Source organism: Corvus cornix, chromosome 7 (assembly GCF_000738735.6).
Source record: "Corvus cornix cornix isolate S_Up_H32 chromosome 7, ASM73873v5, whole genome shotgun sequence".
Lineage (NCBI taxonomy): Eukaryota > Metazoa > Chordata > Aves > Passeriformes > Corvidae > Corvus > Corvus cornix.
In genome coordinates this window covers 21,510,124-21,535,935 of record NC_046337.1, presented here as the reverse complement: position 1 = coordinate 21,535,935, position 25,812 = coordinate 21,510,124, and the positions used below count along the sequence as shown (strand labels likewise).

General features: G+C 36.6%; 1 protein-coding gene across 1 annotated transcript in view; it reads left to right on the top strand.

Annotated features, from left to right (window-relative positions):
• OLA1 (Obg like ATPase 1) overlaps positions 1–25,812 on the top strand; it is a 98,141-nt gene that overhangs the window by 26,931 nt on the left and 45,398 nt on the right. The window contains exon 5 of the mRNA XM_039555086.1: positions 19,983–20,158. Coding sequence (XP_039411020.1) covers positions 19,983–20,158 — 176 coding nt within the window. The remainder of the gene's footprint in view (positions 1–19,982; positions 20,159–25,812) is intronic.

Genomic DNA, 25,812 nt, shown 5'->3' with positions numbered 1-25,812 from the left:
GTGAATTAAGGGAACCAATTGAGTCCAGGAGAAGAATGTGTTGGAGTGGTGTGTGCATGTGTACAGTGTGGTTCCCACACTGGTGCCTGGTGGATGTGTCTGGATTCCCTGAGCAGGGGGATGAGCTGATGGCTACACATTCTCCCTGTGTGCCCTGCACTCAGGCCTCGCTCTGCAGGCTGGACAACTTCCTCGTTTTCGGCTGTTCTCACGTGTTGCTAACACATGGGGCCATATTTGGGAGAGGGAACATGGGATTCTGAGGAAGAGTGGGGCTGGGAAGCCTGCAGGGCTGACAGGCACTGCCTGCCTGGAAGGTGCCCTCAGCTGCCTGTGTATGGACAGCTTGTCCAGCGTTTCCAGCTTGTGTGTTGCAGTCATGCAAGGAGTCCCTTCATCTGGTTCCCATAAGCAACATCCAAATTCCCTCCCTGCTGGAGAGAAATGCTGCTTTTGTCAGCTAAAAACCTCAAGCTTTTCTCTCATCTCTTTCTGTTTATGGATTTTTTTTTTTTTTTTCCAGAATGCCTCTGCACATGGTTTGCTGATTTGAGGTCTTTTGCCTTCCCACTATTTGTTTTCTTGCTGTGTAACAGCAGGGTGATGTTGGTTAACAGGATTTTGTGTGTTAGTGGTGCTTTTTACTAGAACGTTATTAATTTACTGTATTAGAGCAGCGAAAATATGAGAAACAATAATTTGTTTGCAGTCTCAGAGAACTAAAACTTTCTTGACTGGAAAGAGATCTCTGGGACCACTGCAGGTGTAGGAAAATTGTTTTAAATTGAAACATTAAATTTGCTGGAATTTGGTAAGTTAGTACAAAGCAATTTCAAATCTCACCCATAAAATCACTGAAGTTACTTTTATTTTCCTGTTTTAAACTTTGCCTTGGAGAACAAATAACTATTCTTTGTTTCAGAACATGTGTAATTATGTGGAAGTCCCTTAATTCTGTTACACAAGCACTGCACAGAAATACTTCCACGTAACTAGGATGAAATATTCAGCATGTTTGAGAAGAAAAAACCTTTCGGAAATCTTTGGTAAGGGAAAATACTACTTGTATTTTAAATGCAGTTTGAATTTTTGATGCAGTCTGAATACATAAATCAGTCTCATATGCATCATGTGCCAGCAGGTTTAATGTCTTTATGGAGTGAGTAGATGGGTAAGCTGGGCTTCAGGCTGGCAGTGTGGGGGAGAAGGGCAGATGGAGCTGCATCTGAGAGCAAGGCTGTGTTCCTATGGAATGCAACAGGGTCTAACTGCCTCTCTTAGGAGGAAGGGATATTGTAATATTATCAGCAATGTCGTATTTAAAATTGAAAACAAGTAACTGAAAGCACATTGTAAAGAAACAGATGATTTAAATGATTCGGAGAATGTTCCTAATGTTAGTAATCAGCAAACCACAGAGAAGTTTGCTTGTGATCAGAGTTCTGATTTTTCACCAAAATGGAAAGCCTAGTCAGGGGTAATTCATCTTCTGTTCACTTAACATGTTTTTTCTTAGCTATACTGCCTACCATTTTATTTAAAGAAAAAGATTTTATATGTGTATGTACTACTAAATAAATGTCGGAACAGAAACTTAACAGCTTCATAGCTTTTTGGAAGTTTCCTTCTTCTGCAGTAGCATTTCTTAAAATTTAGAAAATTTTCATAGACAGAAATTGTTTGAAAAATAAGCATTCAGTTAACACTGACTAGCTGAAAAATAAAATGCATCCTGTTTTCATAGCATTGCAGCAGCTATGCTTCCTTCAAACTCTTCTTTTTTTTTTTTTCATGGCAGAAGAGTCTCTTGCTGATTTGTTTTGTGTTTCTTCTAAACTTTTCAAAGTTTAAGCATGATATTTTCAGAAGATCTGGAGTAGGGTTTTCCTGTCGTATCAAAAGGAAATAGTAGCATTTTCATTCCGTGTTATGTGATATAGTTGGGTTTTTATTTTAATCCCTGATCGATTTCATGTTAGAACATGACATTATGTAAAAAGTACACACAGCATTCTGTATCAGGGTTGTTAAAAAAAGAGAAAAATTAAAGAGTGAACTTTTAATTTTATAACAAACTCATTTGGAATAGCAAGGTTGCTTAAAAATAGGATGTAACTCTTAAGGGATCTTCTTTTCTGTCAGATTCTCTTTGTTGAATTAGCAAGGGCGTGAAGTCTGCTAGAACAGTTCTGGCCTCTGGCTTGCTCCTGTCAGCTCTGTGCTGTGGGCAAAGGGTGTTCAGGCTGTGATTTGAGTCAAACTGAATGAAGAGATGGTGGTGCTTGACTTGCTGGTCTGGGGGACATCTATAGCAGTAGTGTTAGAAGCATCTATGGAAATGCTTGACTACTGCATACGCCCTTTGCATATCCTTTGAAATTTGGGGAGTTTTGTCATCTTTCATGTATTGTGATTCAGCATCTTCTGAGAGTCTGCTAGTTTTAGGAACCCTAAAATAATTGTCTTTTTTTATAACAATGATAGCCCCTGCAGGGTAGATAAGGTCCAAAACAAATGCTTACATGATAGCTTTTGTGGAAAAATTGCAAGGAACCTTCCTACAATAATTTGATGAAAGCTTTTTTTAATAGATTTAAGTGCTGATGGACAAGGACTTGCTTCAGAGACTTCAAAAATTGCCAGAAGCATGATGGCCAGTATGATTCTTTTCTTTTGAAGAGTTTCTTTGAGTGCTTTGAGATGGAGAGAATCTTCATTCTGTCTAAAAATGATTTTTAGGTTTATTTTATCAGGAAAATAAGACCAGTGTCAAACCAAGCTGTGAACAAATGGTGCTTTGTTCTGGAATTAGCAGTTAGTGTTGTCTATTTCAGTGTTTTCTGAAAGTGTCTCACTGCCCATGAGTTTGACAGCTTGTATCACAGCCTATTGAAGAAGTTGCAGTAGCAGTGATGTTTAAAAAGGCAGGGATCTAGTGAAGGATAATAACGTTAGTATTTATTTTTCTTTCTGGAATGCTTGAATTTAAAATACTTTTTTTCTAAATCAGAGAGGAAATATTTTAAAGATACATGTTTCCTCATGCTAAAAGGCAATTTGAGGTGGCCTGCTTGACTTCTTTGCTGCATGATACAAATGTTCATACTTACATTCATATATAGAGAATTTTGAGAATTTGAGTGTACCTTTATGTAAGCACATCTGTTGGATTTCAAAATGTAAAGAACCCTGCAGAGGTGTATGTAGAATTGCCAGCATATAGTGACTAGGAAACAAAGGCAATGCTGCTGAGACAGGCAGTCTGCTGTTGGTTTGGTGTTGGCCACGTTTTTGCCTGTGCACTGCCCTGTGCCCCTATGTGAGCACAAAATTAGCTGTGGTTGTGTGCTAGGCTTTATGGCACACAACCATGAAGTTGTGTGCCATATTATTTACTACTAACCAACAACTACTTTGTAGCTGTAATCCTTTTGTTTGCCTATCTAGTAATCATGAAACAGAGTGGAAAGATAATACACCTTCCTATGCACTGTGTTTGGAAAGCTTAGAAAACATGTCAGGTAGCACAAAATAATTCCTGACGTTGAAAAATTTTGTTAAGTGATAAAAATATATCAGAACAGATAAGAATATATAGAAGCTGGTAAGTAATGGTGTGATACAAACAATGGGGAAAAAATATCAGAGTATATTTTCATATGAAAGTGTTGGTCTCCACAGAGACTGCTTGCTAGAGCTGAGTGTGCACACAGTTTTACCTCATAAGCATTTTTAGGCGTTACTCTTAGTACAGACAGATATGAAATATAAAATATGATGTAATAAAAAGAAGATGGGTTTCAAAATAGCATGTAGAGGTAAAATATTGTCAGTGTTTTAAAGTGGTAATTTAATAGCACAGCAGAAAATAACTATCTAACAGTCTCCTGCTCTACTGGCGTTGCAAACCAGTGTGTTCAGAAGAACACAGGGGCTGTCTGGCAGCCATCCCCTATCTCCAGCCCAGGTTGCTTGTCATTGTCACAGCCTGAGTTCACCTTTGCTGCTTGTCCCTAGCTGCAGTTCAGGTGCTGTGGTGATGCCAAAATACTTCCCACTGCCATGAAAAGAGTGAAACTGTATTAATTCTTCGACTCTGCATGAATAAGGATAATGTAGAGGTTGGGCATGTTTGTGGATGGTGAGCTGTCCTGAGGGTTGCGACAGTTTATGTGAATGGTCCTTGCCCTACATGAACTGTGTGGTGCAAGGGTAGTCCCTAAATGGCTTACCTAATCATGCATAACCTGCACTGACATTTTGAATTCATGAATTAATGTAATTTAACTTCAAATTCCTAAGTTGAAGTTTTTAATGTTTTAAACAAAAAGGTTCATAACAGACTCTTCCTTATGCTACAGTATTTTATAACATCTTTGTCTTTTTCTAGCATTAAGAAAAGTGTTTCTGTAATGTTAATTAGCTAGTAACTGCTGTTTTCAGTGTGCTTTAATTACTGTATGTTGCTTGATTATATGTTATGAAATAAACTTAAGGTTATTCTAGATTGTTAAACGGTGAGCTAATATATAACTACTGTGCTTAGGATGAGGTTTTTTAGATAAGGTGATGGGAATATTGGGAGGAGGAAAAGCTGGAAGTGCAGTCTCATTCTTAGAGACATACGAAGGCAGCTTTAAGAACTGCCTTCTAGTTTTTAAAATTATGATTTATGAGAAATATCTAGTAAAATACCATGAAAATACTTTAAAACATGTGCATAATCTTAGAATAGACCGTAAAGATGTAACTCTAGGATTATGTGCATACGTGTTACTAGTAGGCATCCTTTGCTGACAGTCTAATTGTACAATGCAAGATACTTCTAATTTACTATTACTAAAGAATTTTTTAAAAATGCTCCTGTTCAAATTACATTTAGCAATAGCTACATTTCAAAATTACATATACGTAGTTCTGTCTACACATGTAGGTTTTGTTGCAGTGACAGTTGTACTTTTTAGTTAGCAAGATGTTTAATTAACTTAGTGGTCATGGGCAGTTTCATTTTCAATTTCAGCTAGAACATATGCTAAAGGAAAGGTTGTACATGATGGTTATGTTAGTTTGGTAAACAGACAAAAGAAAGTTAAGCTTTATAGATGACTTAAAACATCTGATAACAAAGATATTTGATTGCCTTCCATATTAAAATAAAAAAAGTTGAAAATTTTCTTGAGCAAAAATTTTGAGTATTGTAAAACGTATCCTGTAACTGCTTTGTATCTTTAAAAAAATATTTGCAGTAGTAACTGATCTAGCATTGGAAACCACTAAGAATTTTAATATTGTTCATGTGTAATTGCTGTAATCTCTGGTCTTTGCAGGAGATGGTACTTAACATACTCAAGGTTTTTTCCCATGGTGTTTCTTTCTCGGATTGCTAGAATAAAGTCCATGTTTATTTCAGTCAATTGTACATAGAAGTAAACAGTTTACATTTTTAGTTGATGCACAACTTTTTCATTTGCTTTACTCTATCTTAAATTCGAGCTTCATCCATAGTTAAATGTTGTGGGCATGTTTACATCCTTCCCCTCAGATCTTTGAGTAGTACAGTGTAAGCAGCTGTATAGCTCTGAGTACGAGACACTGCAAACGGTGCAAAATATATGAAGATAAATCCTGTATTGTGCCAATTTATTCCCCCAAAGATTTTTACAGTAATTTTTCAAAATTACTTTGCCAATATATTAACTCTAAGTAAGCCACCACTCAGTAAATCATATATTCAAGATCTTTTAGCAGTCATTTTGATGAGTTTCTAATTTTTAAAGAGTTTTTCTTTGAAGTAGAGTAAGAGTATGGCTCAGCAGTGCTGATACCTAGGAGAATAAGGTCAGCAAAGGGGGAGAGGGTTGTTGTTGTTCTTTTCCCTGTAGGCTAATAAAATGTGGCATTTTAAGTGCTGTAGAGAGGGTCTCAATTGTGGCTGCTCTTGCAGTTAAGTAACTACTGAGACACTGAATATGCATTTTTTTCATTCAAGCAAAGTAAAACAATTAAGTGTTCCTTCCTCTACGAACATTATAAAATATATGTTAATTTCCCTTATTTCACTATTCTTAGTGGATACTGGGGCTTGGGTGCAGGTGGGAGCCTTTTCTTGTTCCTTTTGAGTTTGATGCATTTTACAGCAGTTGTTAAGTATCAGCATTACACTGCCAAGTCACTAAATGGTAATTCTTTAAAATTTTTTTTTAAAGTGAATTTACTGCTCATTTTGTAAAAATCTATTAGTGGCATTTTGACATATAGAAAGTTAGAAGTCTTCTAGATTCTCTAGTCACCAGATAATGAGATTAATAACATAGTGTATAGCAGTGTATACATGAGATTTTAAAGCATTAGAGTTTAACTTGTATTTAAGGTTGATAAATATGAACTAATCAGCCTGAAGTTTTAGGTGAAAATATTTTCAAATTTAAAGCTTTTGTGCCCCAATGGGATTATTTCAGTGGTTGACTGAAACATTTAGGAGAAGGGCAATGTTTAACTCCAAACAGAGGGAATTGAGTTGGCAACTGGGAACTGAAAAAGGAAAAAATCTCCAACTTTAAACATCCCTCTGATTATGATTATCATGAAACTGAGCTTTGCCTCAAGATTTTAGCCAATGCTATGTTCATAATTTAATGGATAATTTTTTTCTGGGTAGTAAGTGATTTGTATTTCTTAGAAGATGCCTATAACGAACTGGATCTATCAATAAGTAACTCATTTGCAGCATTAGTGTACTCAATCACGAGAAGTTTAATTGCAGTTTGCTTCTATCATTTTTCTTGACAGCTGTTGAAAAAAAAATAATGTGGTAGATTTGGATTTATACTGACTTTCAAGGAGGAGATATTTGTTCAAAAGCAGTCAGAGAGTGCAAAATCCATGCCAATATTCAGAATTCGTATTTGCCTTGAATGGAAGGTTGTGATAAAATGGTACATGGTGTGTTTTCATTGCCTGTTGAAAGACTTTCATGCAGTTAAAATAAGCATTTTGATGGTGGTTGAATTAAGAGTTTTTGTCAGTCTCTTCTCATCATGGATGATTAGACTAAAACGTCTGCTTGTCTTGACTTGAGATCACCACAGCTTCAGATAACATGCTTTGTGATTGAAGGTCGAAATATTTTGAATTCTAATAGGCTGCCAGATGAATTGCTTGAAATAGACTGTAAAATTTCAAGGCTTCCTTTTCCATCTGCTGTGAAAAGAACCATTGGGAATGGTTGAGCTTGATGATCATAGAATTACGGGATGGTGATTCTAAAACCCTCAAAGGGAAGTTGCTATGGAGATCTAGTTCCAAACTGTGAAATGATTCACCTCTGAAAGGCTTCAGGGTCTGAGAAGCTGAACACATCATTGTTCAGGTGGTCATTGGTTAGGAAATTGCTGGTGCCTGTGTAATCAGCACTCCTGTGGTAGTTAACGATCTAAAAAGGTTTGTTCTGAATGATGTGGGACAACAGCAATGTGCATAAGATGGCTTCTCTCAATCATAGTTTGCTCAGCCCGGTGCTTGTAAAAATATAGTGAGCTAAATGTCAGAGAGACGAACTGCTTCATTGAGGAGGTCTTTTAAAAACAAAATTCTTTTCTGTGATGGATTTGACATCTAAAGTAAAAGAAGAACAACTGTCTCAGCTTAAAAAGCTGTGGTTAGATGTTGCAAAAGTATCATTTATATATTTATTTTGCTAGGAGCACAGCGGTGGGGCTGCATATTTCTATTTGCTCTCAAGCTAAAGGAGTAATACAGTTGGAAATAAAGATTTCTACACAGTCACACCTTGGGAATGTAATGAAGTAGCCTTGATATATTCATATTACTCCTCTTCCATCCCCCCTCCCCAATATTAGGGCCTACAAGGCACTCTGCTCTGGCAGTTGTGGAAAAAACACCCTATATATCCAGGATTTGAGTTAATCAAAGGATATGTTTTCTTTCTTAGTTTCTAATTTATGTGTTTTGAGGATAGGAAAAGGGAATAATGGGCCAATGTTTGCACACATGTATAAAACAATGCATTTTGTCAACTGTTGCTAAAATTTGCTAGCAGGTTCTTAGATTACTTGAAAATTCCAACATACACACAAGTATTTAATGTACTTTTTCAAGGAAGGCAGAAGTCATTTGCACAGTGCACAAGTAGTTAGTGACTATAGCTGCCTACCTAATTGAACATAAAACATTTTCTTGCCCATATAATGTTCAGTTAGAGAAGTCTGAGTTACTATTCCTTGCATACCTGTTCAATATCACCCTTTCACAATCCCTTAACAAAATCTCTTAATGGTTTCTAGGAAAGAAGACACCAATGGCTACTAGATGGTGCCAGATAGTTACAGAACACAATTGACATGTTCCACAGTGTAGTTGCCATTTAAGTAGAATGTTGCTAGAAAGAAAAGTGAATGTCTGGAGGGCTAGGGATTACTTTACTGAAATAATATACAAAATGAGTTCTTTGCTTCCCATGTGACAGGCCAGCCAGTCTATAGCAAGCAATTTATTAATTTTTTGTCGGGATTTTTTTTTGATCATTATAAAGGAAATGGAAGAGACTTAACATCCAAAATGAAATATTAGTGTTGAGTTTTATGTGGTCAACTGTTACATTAAGATTTGAGCATTGAACAGGAAATGTTGCAAACTCTTTATCAATTGTAACATCTTAGATAAGATGCAAATTTTGTATTATCTTGTGTTTTCAGTATTTCAGATTCTGTTCTAAAAGGATCGTTTGATATTTCTTATAATTCCAAGCCTGTACAGTTATGTGAGGTCTTAAAAACTGTGACATCTCTTAATTTGTTGAAAAGTAAACATGTGAAAATAATAATAGTAAGCTCTTAACCTTATGATATAGCTAAAGCTAATGGTATATTTTTTAAATGATTATTAATTTTATTACGAGAAACCCATAAGCATCACTGTTATAAAATTGGAATTGATTTGCAAGGGATAAATCTGGATTAATAGTACTGCTTCTTTTGCATTAAGTTTGTTTTACATTATGAATGTGGGTCAGAATGTCCAGAAGGAAGGCTTTATGATGGGGCCCATTTTTATAAGGTAAATTTACTGAGAGGCATTTTGCTTTTGTTTTTAAAGCTATTTTATTCACTTAGCAACACTGCACTTCATTACAAACTATACATAGGGCCTGTGCATACCTAATGGCACTGATAAAACCATATTTGCTGATTTAAGTCTTTATCAACTCTCATTTTTGTTGTACAATGGCAGGTCTTCCCTTAAGTATGTTTGCTCCTCCACACTTCCATTGTGCAACAAAATAGATCCTCAAAGGAGAAACACTGAGATAATGGAGAATAAGGTTATTTTTTAACATGTGATGGACTGAGTTTACAGCTCCTTATAAGTACTCTTCTTCTAAATGCTCTCTTACTCTTCTGGTAAACAATGACTGCTCTGTAAACATGGCTTTCTTCTCCCTGCTCTGTCAAATTCTAGAATCTATTTTTATAGCATTTTTGTAAGCCACTGCAACGGGTTTTGACAGTTTTGTAGGGCTGTTGTTTTATCGTAACAAAAATGCCATTTTAATTTTTGGAATATTTGGAATCTACTCTGATAACTAATTTCTTGTAGCTGAAAACTTCTGAGTTTTTTTTCTTGATATTTATATATCTTAAGTTATGGCTTTAAATGCTTTTGAAAAGAAGTTGCTGTATTGAAACAATTTTATACTCTTTGTTGTGGGTTTCAGGAGGGTTGTAGTTTTGCATTCTGTGCAGAGCTGAACCGCTCATTCTCTGTTCATTATTTTGCAAAGACCAATAACCTTCCAGGTTGTTGAAGGATGTGGGGCAGGGAGATGTGCTGTCTCTGCACAGGAGTCAGAGTGGGCTCAGCAGAGTTTAGTGGCTTGGACTTTGGTGTAGCATTAGGAGTTGAGAGTGCTTCAGTAGGAGTACAGTCATGGTAATGGCTAAGTAGTTCTATTCCAGACCCAGTAAAAACTTCAGAGCTCAACTTGGGTTTTTATATTTCTGCATCTTTGACATAATCAGTCTGAGACCCAGCTAAATAGTTAATGAATAATTAAAATATCTCCTATATATCTGGTCATTCAAAGCCAGGTAGAACTGCCCTATGGGTATCTGCTAATGGCTGCTAGTTGCTATTCATGATCTCTGTGGATATATTGTCTTAAAAACATAGTTATTGCTAGCAATTACATTTTGTTGTAGCGACCCTCAGAGATGCCAGTTAAGACTGACACCATAGAGCTTGACACTGAGTATTCCTAAAGAGAAGACCAGGATGACTGAGCTTCAGAAAAAAGGGGTAAAACGCAGCACAGAGATACGGTGTTTCTGGAAGTAGTATGAATGCACACTTACACATATAGGTGTATTTCTACTTTCCAAGTGGTTTCTGCTTAGGAGCCATGTTTTTGTACAGTGTAGGTGCCATCAGATTGCAAAGACATGAGTTTCAGTCTACTTTTAAGTAGGAAAATTGGATATATGGTACACAGAGGCATGTTAGAAGTTATCCACTGGTGTTTTTGTGACCAGACCTTCCTGTGTGCCATATCTTTTATGCAGGCAGTGCTGCTGCGGAGCACTCGCTGGGGAGGGTGGAGAATCCCCCTTGCTCCTGTTTGCTTCTCTTTTCATGACTTAAATTCACAAAGGAAGGTTTTCAGTCATTAGAACAGAAAGTAACATAAAATAGAACGTGACTGAGCTCAGGGTGACAAGAGCACTTGTCTCTGAAGCAAGCATTTGCATTCTTCAGCCTTTGAGGCTTTTGACCAGGCTAAGTTCCTAATTTACCCCTTCTTCCAATTAACGCAGTTGTAGTTTGTAAAAATCTGAACAGAGAGCTATTTTTCTTAGGGAATTTTAAAGAATTTATTTGGCATGCCAGCCATCTCAAAAAGTTTTACATCGAGTGCTGCCCTTCCCAAGGTGTCTTCTGATAGCGAATCTGTGTGAATTACTTGGGTAACATGTATTGCAGGAAAGGAAATTAAAGAGTATGTCCCAGTTGTGTCCCAACTATTTGGTGGGCAGTGCAGTGATAGTATTTAAAATACATAACTGAGGGCGGTCAGAGCAAGCTTTTGGCAAATGGAGGGACAAAAGGCTCAAAGATTTATTGCTTCAGCTGTCAAGTAATGTCCTTTACCCAGCATGACCAACTTGATAGCAAATCTCAGCAGGTAGAAGGTTCTGTCTGTGGAGTGTTGACTACAGCCCAGTGGTGCCAGGATGAAAGCAGTGGCAAGTAAACACATTTTACATCAGAAACAAATTGCTAATATTTGTCAGGCACACTCAAGAGTAAGAGCTCTGGAGCAGGATTTTACAGATAAGCTCATTGGAATTACTGTCTTGGTAACAACTTTTCTCTGATAAAACTGCTTCCATCAGGAACTGGATTGTGGTTTCTTCTGCCGACTCTCATGTCCTGAAGTGAATTGCTTTGCCTCAGTGTTTCCCGGAGAGATTATAATTCTCATCTCTGACCTTGTGCAGTACTGCTTGACGAGTACCTTTATGCAAATGTAAATTCTTTGTATGCTTAAGAAGTTGATACTACAGTCATTTAGAATCCTGTATTGCTGCTCCATGCTCTCATTGTGTGTCTGCTGGTGCAGAAATAGACGTGCCCTTTTTTGTCAAATACTCCCAATAGATTTGATATTGAAAGAGCTGCTGTTCAACTGCTATTTCAGACTTTTGGGGAGCGGTGCTTGATTTGCTCTCTCCTGACTGGTGGGGTTTTAGAGCTCAGCAGGGTAAATGTAGCTGCTTATCTTTTATATAGATAGGTAATGAATTAAGTTCTAATACTGCACTACTCAAGAAAGCCCAAAGCAGCTGCTTTTACCATCCTGTGTCTGTATAGCCATGTGGTACACATAAACTGTAACGTTGTGTTCAAAGTCATTAATGCTGCACCTAATATTCTGAGCTGGTTTTTTGTTGCTAAAAATCAGCTAAACTTGAGAATAAAAACAAGTGTTTTAAATGGAAATTAAAACCTTTTCTTATATTTTTATGATGCAGATAAAACAAAATAATTATTGCCACAGTGACTGCTTGCATTTAAAATAAATTTATACATATTATTTTTAAAAAATCTAGTTAACTTTAAAATATGTAAGTTTTCTTGTCATTTAGGGTTCTGTGAAGCTGATCATCAAGAGGGTTGCAAATCACTGGCAGTTTCTATTTTCAGAGTTCCACATCCCAGAGTAATTTGCTTTAATTTCACCCAATTTAACCTATACTTCACACCATCACCATTCAGCTTTAATAGCTATGTTCTATGCATAAGAAAAGCAGATAAATGTCCACAATTAGACTGCGAGTGATTACAACTAGTTAGGGCTTTATGAAGACAAAACTTAAGGGGCTGTAGCACAAAACAAAGCCACAAAAGATGTCTGAAAAAATTCTTTCTTCAGAAGTCAAGGTTTACTACAGTGTTTTATTTAATGTTTTTTGTACTTGATTTTGCTTATGTTGAAGATGTAGGCAGGTGCACCTTCTTCAACTGAAAATTACTTTGCTTAAAGAATATTAGGTTTGTGTTACAGGTGATTAATTTAACTTGAAATTAGCTTACCAAGGGGAAAACATGCTAAACCTACTTTATTTGTTGGTTTTTTGTTGGTACTTTGTTTAAGACGCTGTAAAATGTTGATTCTGATATTATTTTGTCCTTCTAATCATAACTATGCATAGTAAAATGTACTATCATCAAAGTTTAGTACATTCTGTAATGTTAAATATACCTGTACCTCAGTCAGAAATAGCAGTATCTTTTACTGTTTAAATCTTTGGAATACTGATGACAGCATGTCAAGCTAGTCTAAGTATAGATATTATTTACAATTTAGCTTTCTTTTGACACTTCTAGTCTTGTTTTTTCATAGCTCAAAGAAATATCCTCTTTCTAACTCCCCACCCAAGTTACTGTATTTTAGTTCATTTTGTTCTCTCCCCCATTCCCACCAGTAAGTGGCCAGGTAGATATTATTGCTCATTTATTTCAGGGCTTATAACAGGGTGTCTGTGTGTACCGTGATGTGCTCATCTGTGCCGAGCAGCTCTTTTTGATAACAGTCATTGAACGTATGTGGGAGAGGAAGTGCAAGTACCAATTATTCTCTCGGTCTGGTTTGTGGTGGTGTTATTAAACATTCCCTTGTAGTTTATTGACAAAAATGCTGGTCATTACCCTAAATATCAATGAGAGTTTCAGCTTGTGCTGCAGTTCAAATTCTGATCAAATTGTAAATATCCCTCTTAATTACAGCATAACATGTACCAATAGATTGCTTACCTTTTGTAAACGAATGCAAGATGCCAGAATGCTATTATGTCTTGGTAATAGCAAGACTTAATGATAGCAGGTATTAGCCAAATATTTGGTTACATTTTACTTTAAGGGTAAGGATAATTAGAGAAGTAAAGCAACTGGTACATCAAATATAAATTAATTAAGATATTAATTAATTTCCATAATTGCAATTAGGAGCAGAATAAGATAAGTTTAAAAGTAGCATTTTGATTTGGATTTTACCATCTCAGTGGCAGCTTGGAGCAGCTAGAAACAATAAGGTTCAGGCTATAGGCAGCTTCTTCGTTTTTATGTGGAACTAGTTTTATATGCTATATCATAAAACTTTCAGTCCAATCAGCAACTACATTTAAATACTGCAAATTGTGGCAGCAAAACAATAATTCTGCTGATTAGCCCCTTTCCATTTCTTGTAAGTGAACTGTTTATGCTGTTGAGTACCTTTTGAAAAAAGAAAAAGCCAAAACAGCCTTGATTAGTCAAGGAGTAATTGGATGACTTGATTTTAGCAAGAGAATGAATTGGTTGATGATAGCCTGTAACTAAGTGTAGTGGTTCTGTTCAGATGAATACATAACATACAGTCATCAGATGTTGACAGGTATAACATAAGCAATGCAAAAATTTCTGGAGGCTGAGAGGTAAATTTTGTCAAAGGAATTTTGAAGCTGATTTTTGAAAGAAATGGAAAGAAATGTGCATGCCATTAGATGATACCGTTTAAAAGTGACATTTGTTACGGCTGTCCTGTATACATATTTATGTGCTCTTATTTTTGCTTGTCAAGAACAGATCTAGACTGTGTGTCCTGGCTGCCATCAAGACTTTACAAAATTGACAGTTCCTGCACTTTTGTGGGAAAAAAAACAGAGTCAAGTTGTACATCTTCTCCATCCATTTGTTCTGTTTTCTGCATTTTGTTTAAATCCAGTGTCACTTGAAAGAAATGTGCAGAACCAGCTATTGCTGCATTATATCTTTAATGCCACTTTAAAAATTATTTTTGCCTTACCACACTTGGACCCAGACATCCCAGATAAAGTGCCCAGCTGAAGATAAACCCTTCCCCAAAATGGAAAAATATTTCAAGTTCAAACCTAATGGCAACAGAAGAGGGAGCTGGGTGTGGCAGTGATAATTTCTAAGCTCCTCATTTCTAATAATTTCAGTTTAAATCATTATTTTGGGGCTGTTAGATGGCAAAAGTGAATCCTGCTCCTCCTGTATTGTGCTTTACCATTTTCCTATCTAAATACTTACCTTGTTTTAATAGCAGTATCTGGATACTGCTAAAACATTATGGGAATTTAGCACAGCAGATGTTTACTTGCAGTGAGCCTGATGTTTCTAACTCTGTAATATTTGTTCTTTTGCACTAAAGGAAGTGACAAGGTTTTTTAAAGATAGAGTGCAAATCTATCAGTATGTTATGGGAGATTATTTGAAAAAAGGCTTATATTTATAGAATACTTAAAATAAAAAATATGGGTTCTGTTCAACTTCCTTTTGACATACTTCTGATAAAATTATAGTTTACCTCTGGTAGGATACATGAGTGAGACCACCAGAGAAGTTATAATAATTTTTTAAATAATGAAATTACTGATTTGGGTTTCTCAGTTGACCTTCCTGTACTGCTGTAGGATTAGCTTAGCTGTTGACAAACAGATGCTTCCTTGGGGAGATTCTTGGGTAATTCTATTTTATGTACATATTATTTGTCCACAGGGCAGATTAATTCCTTTTTCCTCTTACAGTAGTATGCCACAGTTTGCTGTAGTAGAAAGAGGGCAGTTTTGGAGCACAGGCAGTTTAACTCAAGAAAGCAGTCAAAAGGAAGGTGGTGTGGTTTGGGGTAATGTTCAAGGAATGCCGAGTCCTTATGTTTTAAAAGCAAATGCATTGATGAAGACATGGGAGGTACAATGGATTTTCATTATATTCATTGGGGAAGGTCATTGTCCATAGGTCATACTGTCTTGAGAACACAGTGGTGTGGCTAGTTTTGGAGATGTTAATTGTAAATATACTTTTTAATTAGTATTACTTCAAAATAAATAAAGTAGTTAGATCAGGTTGTTGTTTGTTGAAATTCCAAAATATCGCAACAGGTTTTTTTAAAGACAAATTTTTTAGCACAACTTTGAAAAAATTGATTTCTTAATGAAGACTTTGCATGCTAGAGCACAGAGCTCAGCTTCCAGTAGCCTGGCCGGTGTGAGTGTGCTACAGAGGATGTTGTGTGAACAAGCTGCTAACCTTGTAAACGTCCCTCCTGTTCACAGAAGTTGAGGCCTCATTATGTCAATAAGAAGACAGACATGGTGTGTTTGAGGTTCATCAAATTTAAACACTCCTCATCGCCAGAATGGGCTTTACCTCTGACATATGACAGTGTTTGCTGTCTCTGTTATTTTACAACTATCCCATTCTAGTCCTTTGCTTGCTTCCTCACCTGGATGCCCTGTTAGTATAATTTTGGGGAACCTTTGCTCTCTCGTTTTTCTACCAAGCTCTCTCTCAAGCTATAATCAGCTTGAGATCAAAACAAGACTACCAAATGTCTGTTTCTCCTTCTCCCCCTTATTGTTCTCATGGATTCTGTTGTAATGAGAGAGCAGTATCAGACAAGCCAATCTGAGGATTTCTTTGTCAACGTTTGTTTCTCATTTTTCTTCTTCAGTGTCCATAAACTGGTATTGGGTTTTTTTTCCTGATACCCAAGACAGTTTTACCTGTTCCTTTAGAAAAACAAAGTTCTCATTTGTTTGCTATCATCTTGTATCTCAAGACCCACATCCCATTTTCCCTGCTTCTTCCAATTCAGCACCTTTTAGTTCCATCAGGCTGCTTTTCTACATAGTGCACGGTATCAACTACTTAGGCTAGTGCTACTGAGCATTCATAGCCTGTGTCCGCCTTGTGCATCTTGTTCAATGTACAGCTATTGCACTATCTTTAATTGGACAGTGATGGGATTCTTAGTACCCCATTTCTTGTACTTTAAAATAAACCCTTTGGATTTTCTGTTTTGCTGCTGTGTATGCTGCAGGGAAGGTGGACCTATCATATCATCTTCCCTAACAAGAGCGATAAAGGCCTTGCTTGACAGGGGGATTTCACACAAAGGCAGAAAGACAAAGTAATAAATAGCAATATACTGTTATTGCTATTATCTATTTATAGATATTTGTAAGATTTGTAGAATAAGGTCATAGTTCTTATTTTCATCACTGAAAGTTGTAAACAATATGCACGCTTTCTTGTATGTCTTATTTATAAACTCGGTTTTATAACTCCATTTTTTCCTACTACTTTGCATTTTGATATAGGCAGTTTTTAAAATCAGGTACTGGGTAAAACATTTTTCTAGTAGTTTAACTGCTAATTTCTCACAGCTGTACTTTTTCCAAGAGATCTCATCTCTTGCCCAAAGCCTAATTCCTAAGGTTACCACCAGTTCTGACTTGCTATGTCTGCATGCAGCTCTGCAGACCAGAATTGAATTCCCTACTGTGCTCAGTGTACTATGTACCAGACCATCACTACAAAGCAGGCTGGAGGCTGACATAATAAATTGTTCAAGATACATCCCACATGGATATCGAGACAAAGTTGTAATTAAGGCTCTTTCATCATAGTAGTTTCACTCTGCCTTTTCCTTCCCTTCTTCTTAAGTATCCTCCTGCCATGTCTCTAGCTAGGCTGTTGGTCAGAGGATGGTCTAGTTTAGGTTGATGACTGAAGTTGACATTGACAAGCTCTGAACAAGATTCACAAATAAAGCTCAGTGCCTGTTGCCTTGAAGAATCTCTCATTTGTACTGAGGTGGACATTATTGCCAGTTTGGTCTTTTGTGTATAAAGCTACCACTTTATTTATGAACTGTGTCTGTCTAAATGGGAGTTCCTCTAAATGTAGAATTGGAAATTTAAACTCAAAATCCATGGCTTTAATGGAATAGATAACTAGTGTTCATTCATTCCATGAGAAGAATCAAGCAACCCAGTGAGGAGAAGGTTAGAATTGTTGCCTCTAGTGGGAAATCATCAGCTCAGTAAGAGGGGCTTTTTACCCAAGCAAGCAACCGCCTGTTGAGAGACACAGGTCTCTTGTCATTGTGTTGCCTGAATGAGCTGCAGGATGGCTGCTGACCCAGGCATGATGGAAGGAGGAGACCTGAAGAAAACTCTGGCAGAACATTGAAGAGTCCATGGGTTAAAGCCTTTAGTGAACTGAGAAGAGAGCAAAGGTGAAGTGTATAGAGTCAACTTTATAAGGGTGGAAATAACATAATTAATTGGGTTTGGATGGAAAAAGAACAATTTTGTGAAAAGGAATGGGAAGATGTGAAGAAATGAAGATAATTGCTGGAGAAGTATTTTGCTATTGTTGAAGAAAATAGAAAAGTATAACTAATATATAAGCTGTTTTGTGTTGTTAGTAATTCACCTTACACTTGCTTTTTCAGAAAAGCCTCATTCTTCCTTAAGACCAAAACCAGCTATTTACTTTACTTTTTATTTTTGTGTTCTAAATGCAAGATCTTCATAGTCATGCAGCTTTTCTCCTGACTTAACAGTGTGGGGATTTTTGTTGTTTTTTAAACCCATGGCCACCAAATGCAGAAGGCTGTGAGAATATATTATTTACATGGTAATGGAGGTTTTTTTTCTTGATACAATGAAGAAAGATAAACTTTTAGCTGCATAAATATTATGTATCTACATAATATGTTGAGAGGGCTGAGGCAAGTAGACTTTTTGTTGATCTGTGTGGTGACATCTTCCTACTTCTACCCTTTTTATTCAACATTTTCCTTGTAAATTAGAACAGAGCTGTTAAACTGTTTTCTAGTATTTGCTCATCTGAACAGCCTGTATCTCATTCAGTCAGGTGTGCAGGTAAGGATTTAAAGAAGACAAGGGCTGTGGTATCTTCCTTGACTGCCTGGCATTGGTATAGATTAGTGTGGAGTGTTTTCCATTTGACTTTCCACACCCTGCTCTAGCAGCCTGTTCTCCCATCATGGCCAGCATCAGAGTTGGATCTATTGCTTTGCTTGTACCAAGGGAGCTCACTGATCATCTTTGGAGAGAAAAAGTTAATGAGAGAGGAGGGAACTTCTGGTAACCACTGTTTGAAAGCCTATTCATAAGTTTATGTAAAAATGTTTTTGATATTTAACTATGAACAGCATTTTAAATCTGTGTTCCATGTGCATTGATAAGAGCTTTGTTGATAAAACAAATAAGAGCATAAGAGCTTTGTTGCTAAAACCAGGGGTTTCAGTTAGTTAAAGGAAAAGATGAAGTTTAAGATCTGCATGATGACAAAGAACTCCCACAACTTTCTGTATATCAGTTAAGGAATTGTTTGTTGTTCACCCTGTTTCCTATCTTTTTCAGTTCAAGAAATGTCTTGGATTTTTTTCCTGTGTAAGAAATCAGTTGATTTAAATTTTGGTAATGTTCAAATAACATTATTTTCATGGTTGATTTCTCATACGTATCTTTAGTATTTACAGGCTAGGCATGCGAATACTCTGAAAATTGATCCAGGAAGAAGTAATAAACTCTTTTTAACTGTTAATATTTTTATTTTTAAAACATGTATTGATTTGGGAGGGGGGGGGGGAGCAGGATTTTTTTTTTTAAGTAATGCTGCTTATCTGATAATTTCAATCCTAGTTGAATTATGTTGCCAGATTGTCATCAGAAGGGCATGAAGTCAGCACACATGCGTCAGTAATATCTGGTTGTTTTAACCTTATGTTGCCAGTTGGCAATTTGAAATTATGGCTTCAACTGCACTTTAAATATGTGATAATAGCATGTGTTTCTAATAAGGGCCAGCACCATTTTGTTCAGATACTGTGAATGGTTGTCACTCATATATGACAAATGCACCTTCATCTGCTTCTTTGATGGCCCCCTAAAAACCATACCCTCAAATCAGGCCGATGAAATTAGCTGCTGTGTAAATTGTGTGTCTGAGTGGTTCATTATCTAATCACCGTCAGAACCACAGTGATAAAGTAGATTGAAACAGGGACGAGGTCTGCCAGATGATTTCAGGCCTTTTTTTCTAAGCCCTGTTTCCCTTGGAAACACTAAGAGTCGTTGAGAACTTCAGAATTCTTTGTCTAGAACTTCTTCATTTCTTAATGCGTACAATTGGTCAGCCGATGAGGTCTGCCAAGGTGATTTGTAAGGTTTTCTTTCCATGATTCTTGTAATCATTACTGTGTGTATTAAAATGTTCTGTGATGTTCAGTTTAGCTACTATGTTTGCTACTTCTAGGTTAGATATTGTTAAACACACCAGCTATTTTCAGGAAACTGCTCTAGCCTATTCCTTTGTGGGAGAAACTCTTAAATGCTTTAAGTCCTGTCCTGAAATGGCACAGTGCTATGCTTTGTATCTACAGAGAGCGAGCTTTGGATTCTGGAGTTGGTATGTAAATTAATATACTAAACAAGTGTGATATAAAACATTGCACATGACACTTTTGCATGGGTGGTATGACCATGTGACTTTTCAATTTCAAACTTTTTTGACTCATTAGAATGTTCTAAGTATTTATTTCTTGTCTTTTTATCTTAATAGGTAATTTAAGTGTTCTTTTGTTTTAGGAGCATTTGAAGATGATGATATCACTCATGTTGAAGGAAGTGTAGATCCTGTTCGTGACATTGAAATAATACATGAAGAACTTAGACTTAAGGATGAGGAGCTGATCATGCAGAGCATAGATAAGCTTGAAAAAGTAGCTGTAAGAGGAGGAGACAAGAAATTAAAACCTGAATATGTAAGTACATGACCTATAAGTACTCTCGGCATTGAATTGAAATACTTGTATTGTTGGGTTTTCTTACTGATCCCACTCGTAATACAAAACACTACTACTATTTTTATATGTATTTTAAAGTAATTGTTATTAGGAGTTGAAAAAATACTAGAATGACTTGCTGTACTGTCAGTGTAAGATTTCATAGATGTAGCTAATTGTAAGTGTTGAAATTTAACTGTTATTTTCTTTCTGACACAGCTTTGTATGAGAATTGCCAATCCTTTGTCAAACTTACATCAATGTCTAGTTGTAATTCAAAGTTCAGCAGTCACTTCTGACTTATTCCCGCTGTTAAGTTCTACTGAGATGTTGATACTAGTATTCCTGTAGCCAGCAAGTGAAGGTATTTTTTAGGTGTGATTGCACTTCGTGTCTTTTAGCGCATGTTAAATAAAGACTGCTAGTTGAAATTAATTTTAGGATGTTGTTGTGGAAAGCTACTTAAATGAGCTCAATTATCACAGGGTAGCAGTGGTGTTTCTTTGTAAATTAGTGATGTATAATAATTATCAACTTCAGTCTATGTTTTTTGCTAATTTTTATTTTACTGCCACTTGTCTTTTGAGTCCCCTGCACTTTGCCAGTAGTCTAGTTATCCATTTTTCTTTGTCATTAATATTCTATAAATATTTCAGGTGGTACATAAAATGCATTCTCTAATTATTACAGCAGTGTATCAGTGTGGAAGTAGCTTATTTGTGTCTAGCAAGTAAGTATTAAAAAATACTGTTTTCTCAGATGGATTTTTCAATAGCAGGTAGTAAGAAAAACATTGTTATATTGGTGCTGGTTGGTTAATTTATCAGTACTGAAGTGCAGTGAAATTTGTTGGCCCTACCTAGTGTTTGGAAACAAATAAGAGCTGAAAGTGAACATCCCCGTCCAAAATGTTCAGCTCCATGATGCAGTGTTAAAAAGCACTTCTTTGGTAGCTTCTGTTGGTGAAGAACTAGTCCTCATCTGGCGTGAAAAGTATTTTATTCCTTGATTGGTCTAGGCCAGAAAAAACAGCTATTGTTGGATGATGTAAAGGCTTTCATGTAAGCCCAGAGAGAGAGAACCAGGCATGCTTCATTTAAGGTCTTATCTGTCGTGTGAACCCAGCCCTGGGTACACGTGGGCAGTGATTTTTATCTTATACAAAAGGTTTCACGTGCTTAGAGGAACAGTGCAGTTTATGCCTACAGTTTCAAATAGCATCCACACAGTATTTCACCTTTTAATTCATCTTAAAGAAAGGGGCAAGCAAAAATCCTGCCCGTAGGGAATTCAAAGTTCATCCTAAGGCTAAATTTTACATTGGTATGACATGATGAAAATGAGGAATGCTGTGATGCTGTTCTGCCCCAGCCTCGAGCTCTTCTCACTCACTTTGTTGTGTGGCTGTCTTTGGAAACAGCTTTGCTCAGCTCCTTGTGATGGAACGTTCCTGTCTAGTTTTTTGAGTGTACCTCTCTGGATGCTTTGAGGATTTTATATCACAATCTGTGTTCTTCCTGTGCTAAGGAAGAAGTTGGCACTTTTGTGATTACAAAGAATCATAACTGCAGTGTGTTTTAAATTGAATTTGTAATAGTGATCGTGTAACTTAATGGGTGGTAGGTACAGTTATGATTGTATGGCAAGAGTTACTCTTATTCATTTTTTAACTACAGGAAGTTGGTATGTGTTTGAAAACAGAAAATGTCAGATTATTCTCATATTAAGGGAGACAGTAAGTAAAAACCTGAACTCTAGAAATGCGATTTAGATTAATTAAAGAAAAATTTCAACTCTTTATTATTAGTCTTATCTTTACCCAGCTTCAGTTTCTCGTCCATTTCTTTGCCTCTTCCTTCAGTCTCCTTACTACTACATCATCTGTAGTTCACTGGTCAAAATGACTTTGTCACCTTGTATTTGTAACTTCCTGTCATTTGTTGGTTTTTTTTAATACTGTTTTTACAAACACATGCACAGAAAACATCAGGTTTTTGGAGTCATGTTGCTCTGCCAGGTCTGTTCCCAATAATAGCTGTTACACATGACCAGTCTCAACTGAGTTTGTCAACAACAATAGGGGTTTCAAAGGCATGAAATTCCTTTGTTTCATGGGAAGGGGTGGCTGAACAGAGTGGGGAGGCACAAATTAATGCTTCCCTTGAGACAAAGTCGGCACATAGGAGCTATAGTCACTAGGGAATTCTTCAAGGAAGTGTTGTGGGGCATAATGCCTGTGAGTCTTGCTGACCTTGGACCTTCTTGCTTGTCTTCCCCTGGGACTTATATGCTTGAATTCTAAGGTATACACTAGACTTCATAAATGGCCTTTTTTAATGGTGAAGGCTTGTGAAAGCTCTTTCCTTCTCCTGGTAAATCAATCCTTAAGGTCCAGTTATGCAACTTCTACAAATAGGTTTGTGTAGCTGTGAGACTATAGCAGCAGCTCTGCTGGGCTGGAAATGTTCATCCACTGGGTTGTGAGGCACTCCTGTACAGTTTGCCTTGCCTCTTTCCCTTTCACCTTTTGTGTTGCAGAGAAGGCCTGTGCTTGCATTCTATATAATATACTGGTATAGCATAGTGGGATTGACTGTGCAGTAAATGATTTACAGGTCTAGGAGGGAAACCATGTGGGATGGGTGAAAAAAGCAGTTAAAGATTATGCCTCTTTCCTAAAGTGGTAGTCAAATGTTAGGAGTGTATTTTGGCTGTTTGATCAGTCTGCACTTCCCAAATCCATTGCATTCTGCATTTAGCTTGTCTGTCACAGAGAGAGTTCCCTGTCCAGCACAATTAGTAACACTTCCATGCAGCTTGCAGCTAATGTTCAAGGCTTCCTCTTTGCCAGGCAAAAAAAATCATTAAGAGACAGTATGGCCTGAAATTAATACTTTTTTCCAAACAGTTTGTCTTCAAAAAAATGGAGGATGGGACAGGACTGGGAGAGAACTTCTCAGGATTTGCCTTTTTAAATTATTTGCCAGTATAATACACAGCCATGGCTAATATTCTTTTCTTAGCAATATTCTTCTTCTGTAGCAGAGATGTGGAACAAACAGCTCTTGTCTGTGCACCGAGTGTTACCAGTCATTTTTCCTTTCAGGAAAACTAGGAGGTTACAAAGGAAAAAACTTGGTATTTTTAGATTGTATTGGTTTTGTTTTTAAGCACAATGTTAAAATTTTAGTGTCTCTCATTTTTTATTGTTTTCTATCCCCCATTCTTTTGGGAACAATTCAAGGTGAAGACACTTGAGAATGACTTAAGAATTTCAACTGGTTGAGAGTTACAGAACTCATTTCTCTTGTTTCATAAATACGAATTGTCTGCTTTAGGGGATTCGCTTTATCAGTAAGCTACCACAGTTGTAACTTGATAGTCCAAAATCTCCAAAAGGTTTAGGAGGAGAAAAATAGAAAATTGACTGTGTGTATCAGTCGACAGTACTTAAATCTGAGGTTTGTACTTGACTGCCTGCCTTCTGGCATGGTGTTATAACTTGTTAATTATCATTTTTCCTCTGTCTAAGCCCACATTGCCTACAGGTGGTAAATTCACCTTAGTGCAGTGACCTGGCTTGGCAGTTGAATAGTGTTAACTGTTTGTCCTGTCTCTCAGAGAATTGATTTCTCAATCCCCTGTCAGCAGAAATAAAATAGCTGACTGTTGTTAAGGGGCTATCAATAAAATAATTTTCAAGTTCTACTTAAAAATCAATGGCACAATATGGTCCAAGATCACCAACATATAATGCTGACATAAGCTTGGAATAGCTTCCTTTACACATGTGTTGTCTGTCTTGCAAGTATTCCCTCTGCCTTCTCAGAAATGACTGTTGTTACTAGGGGTACTAGTCTTTCAGATTGGTATACCTTTATTTTGGCTATAACCCTCTGAAGACAAGTTATAGAATAAAAATTCTCCTGTTATTTGCATGTATTAAAACAGAACAAATATAATTTCAGAAAGCAATCTGAGTAATTTTGGTTTTATATTTTACATCTGTCTGGTGCTGGTATATGCAGAGACATGAGATACTGAGTTAAACTTCATTATTAGCTTATTATTAATCTGTCATTTTGGATAGCAGGGGATTTAAAAATAGAATTCAAATATGTATTACTTCATTGATCAGAATGTTCAAATTATAGAATTTTAAAAAATATTTTTTAATTAATGGGATTTCTCAGTCTTGGAGACGGAAGTCTTCAAGTTAATATCTTCTAATACAGTTAAGTGAACATTATTGTAGGATTCTCTTCCAATACCATTCCAGCCTGATTCAGTTCTAGTCCTCAGAAACTGATAGCTCTGCAACAGATAGCTATTCCTTCAGCCCTTTGTTGGTGCCCAAAATCTTGAATTCCAGCGTGCAAGAATTGTTAAGGTAACAGTATTGAGATATATAAATCTGACCACAAGGGTATTGTTTGTAGTTGAGTTGATGCAGATTATTGATGAAGACAAAATTATATTAGTGGTATGAAGACAAAATCTTCAAGTCAGAATCAATGTGCACAGTGTTTGAACTTCCAATTTTCAGTTGAAAGGTGGCTGCTACAGTAGGTCTGATCAGCGTTCACTGCATTTGAACTTCCAGTGTTTGGTTAAATGGGATGCTTTCCCAAGTCCTGCAAGATACATGAATTCCATTGTAAAGTCTGTCATTTTAAAAATAAGATTAGTTTATCAAATCAAGCACATTTTGTAAGAGGAAAAGCAGTTGCAGTTATGAAAAGAGCAGTTAGAGACTCCTTTTTAGTGTAATGGTACCAGAACCATCTAGTGCATATTCAACTTCAAAGAAAGCTTTGTTCTGTTAGAATACTCACACTCTGCCAATGGTCATTGTATTTGTCAGCATATATGTACTATGAAGCAGAGTCTTCCTAATGATGTAGCTTTAATCCCTTCCATTCTCCTGCCTTACATTTAATGTCTTGGTCCTGTCCTGAGAATATATTAACTGTTTGAAAGATGTTCTTTTGTTCATCATTTGTTGTTACAATCACCGATATGGTATGGGAGATACTTCACATACACCAAAGAACTGGTAGATTCCGTTTCTTCTTCTTACCTATATACACAAGATGAAATCTTTCCTTCCTGCAATATTCTGATGAATGGGATGGTGCCAAGCAGAATTCGCTGACCTCTTGCTGCAAGCGCTTGCCAGCATTGTCACGGATGGCTGAACTCTTATTTCCTCTAACTGATGATGTCAGTTGGGAATGTTCACCTTTCTTTCATTCTGAGTTGAAGATAGATACAGTGATGAATTGTATAATTTTTTTTTGCCAGTTTCTTTGGTCTCCTTATGCAAGGAGAGTTTGAGAGGCCAGTTTGTTCCACAAGAGGTGGAAAGAAAGGAGCAGTGTACACGTACACTGTTGACATACTCTCTGCTGATGGCTTTTACAATTGTTAACTTAAATCATAGGGAATCAAGAAAATATTTAAATTCTTAATGCATATAATTATGCCTAAAATCTTGAGTGGACCATTTACTGTGCTTAATGTGGTATTTAGAGGAAATTAAAGTTCATTCTGAAGAACATTTTGAATGTAGGATGGCAGATGTTTGTGAATTGATTGGTAGTAAAGCCTGACTTAAAAGTACATAATGTGAA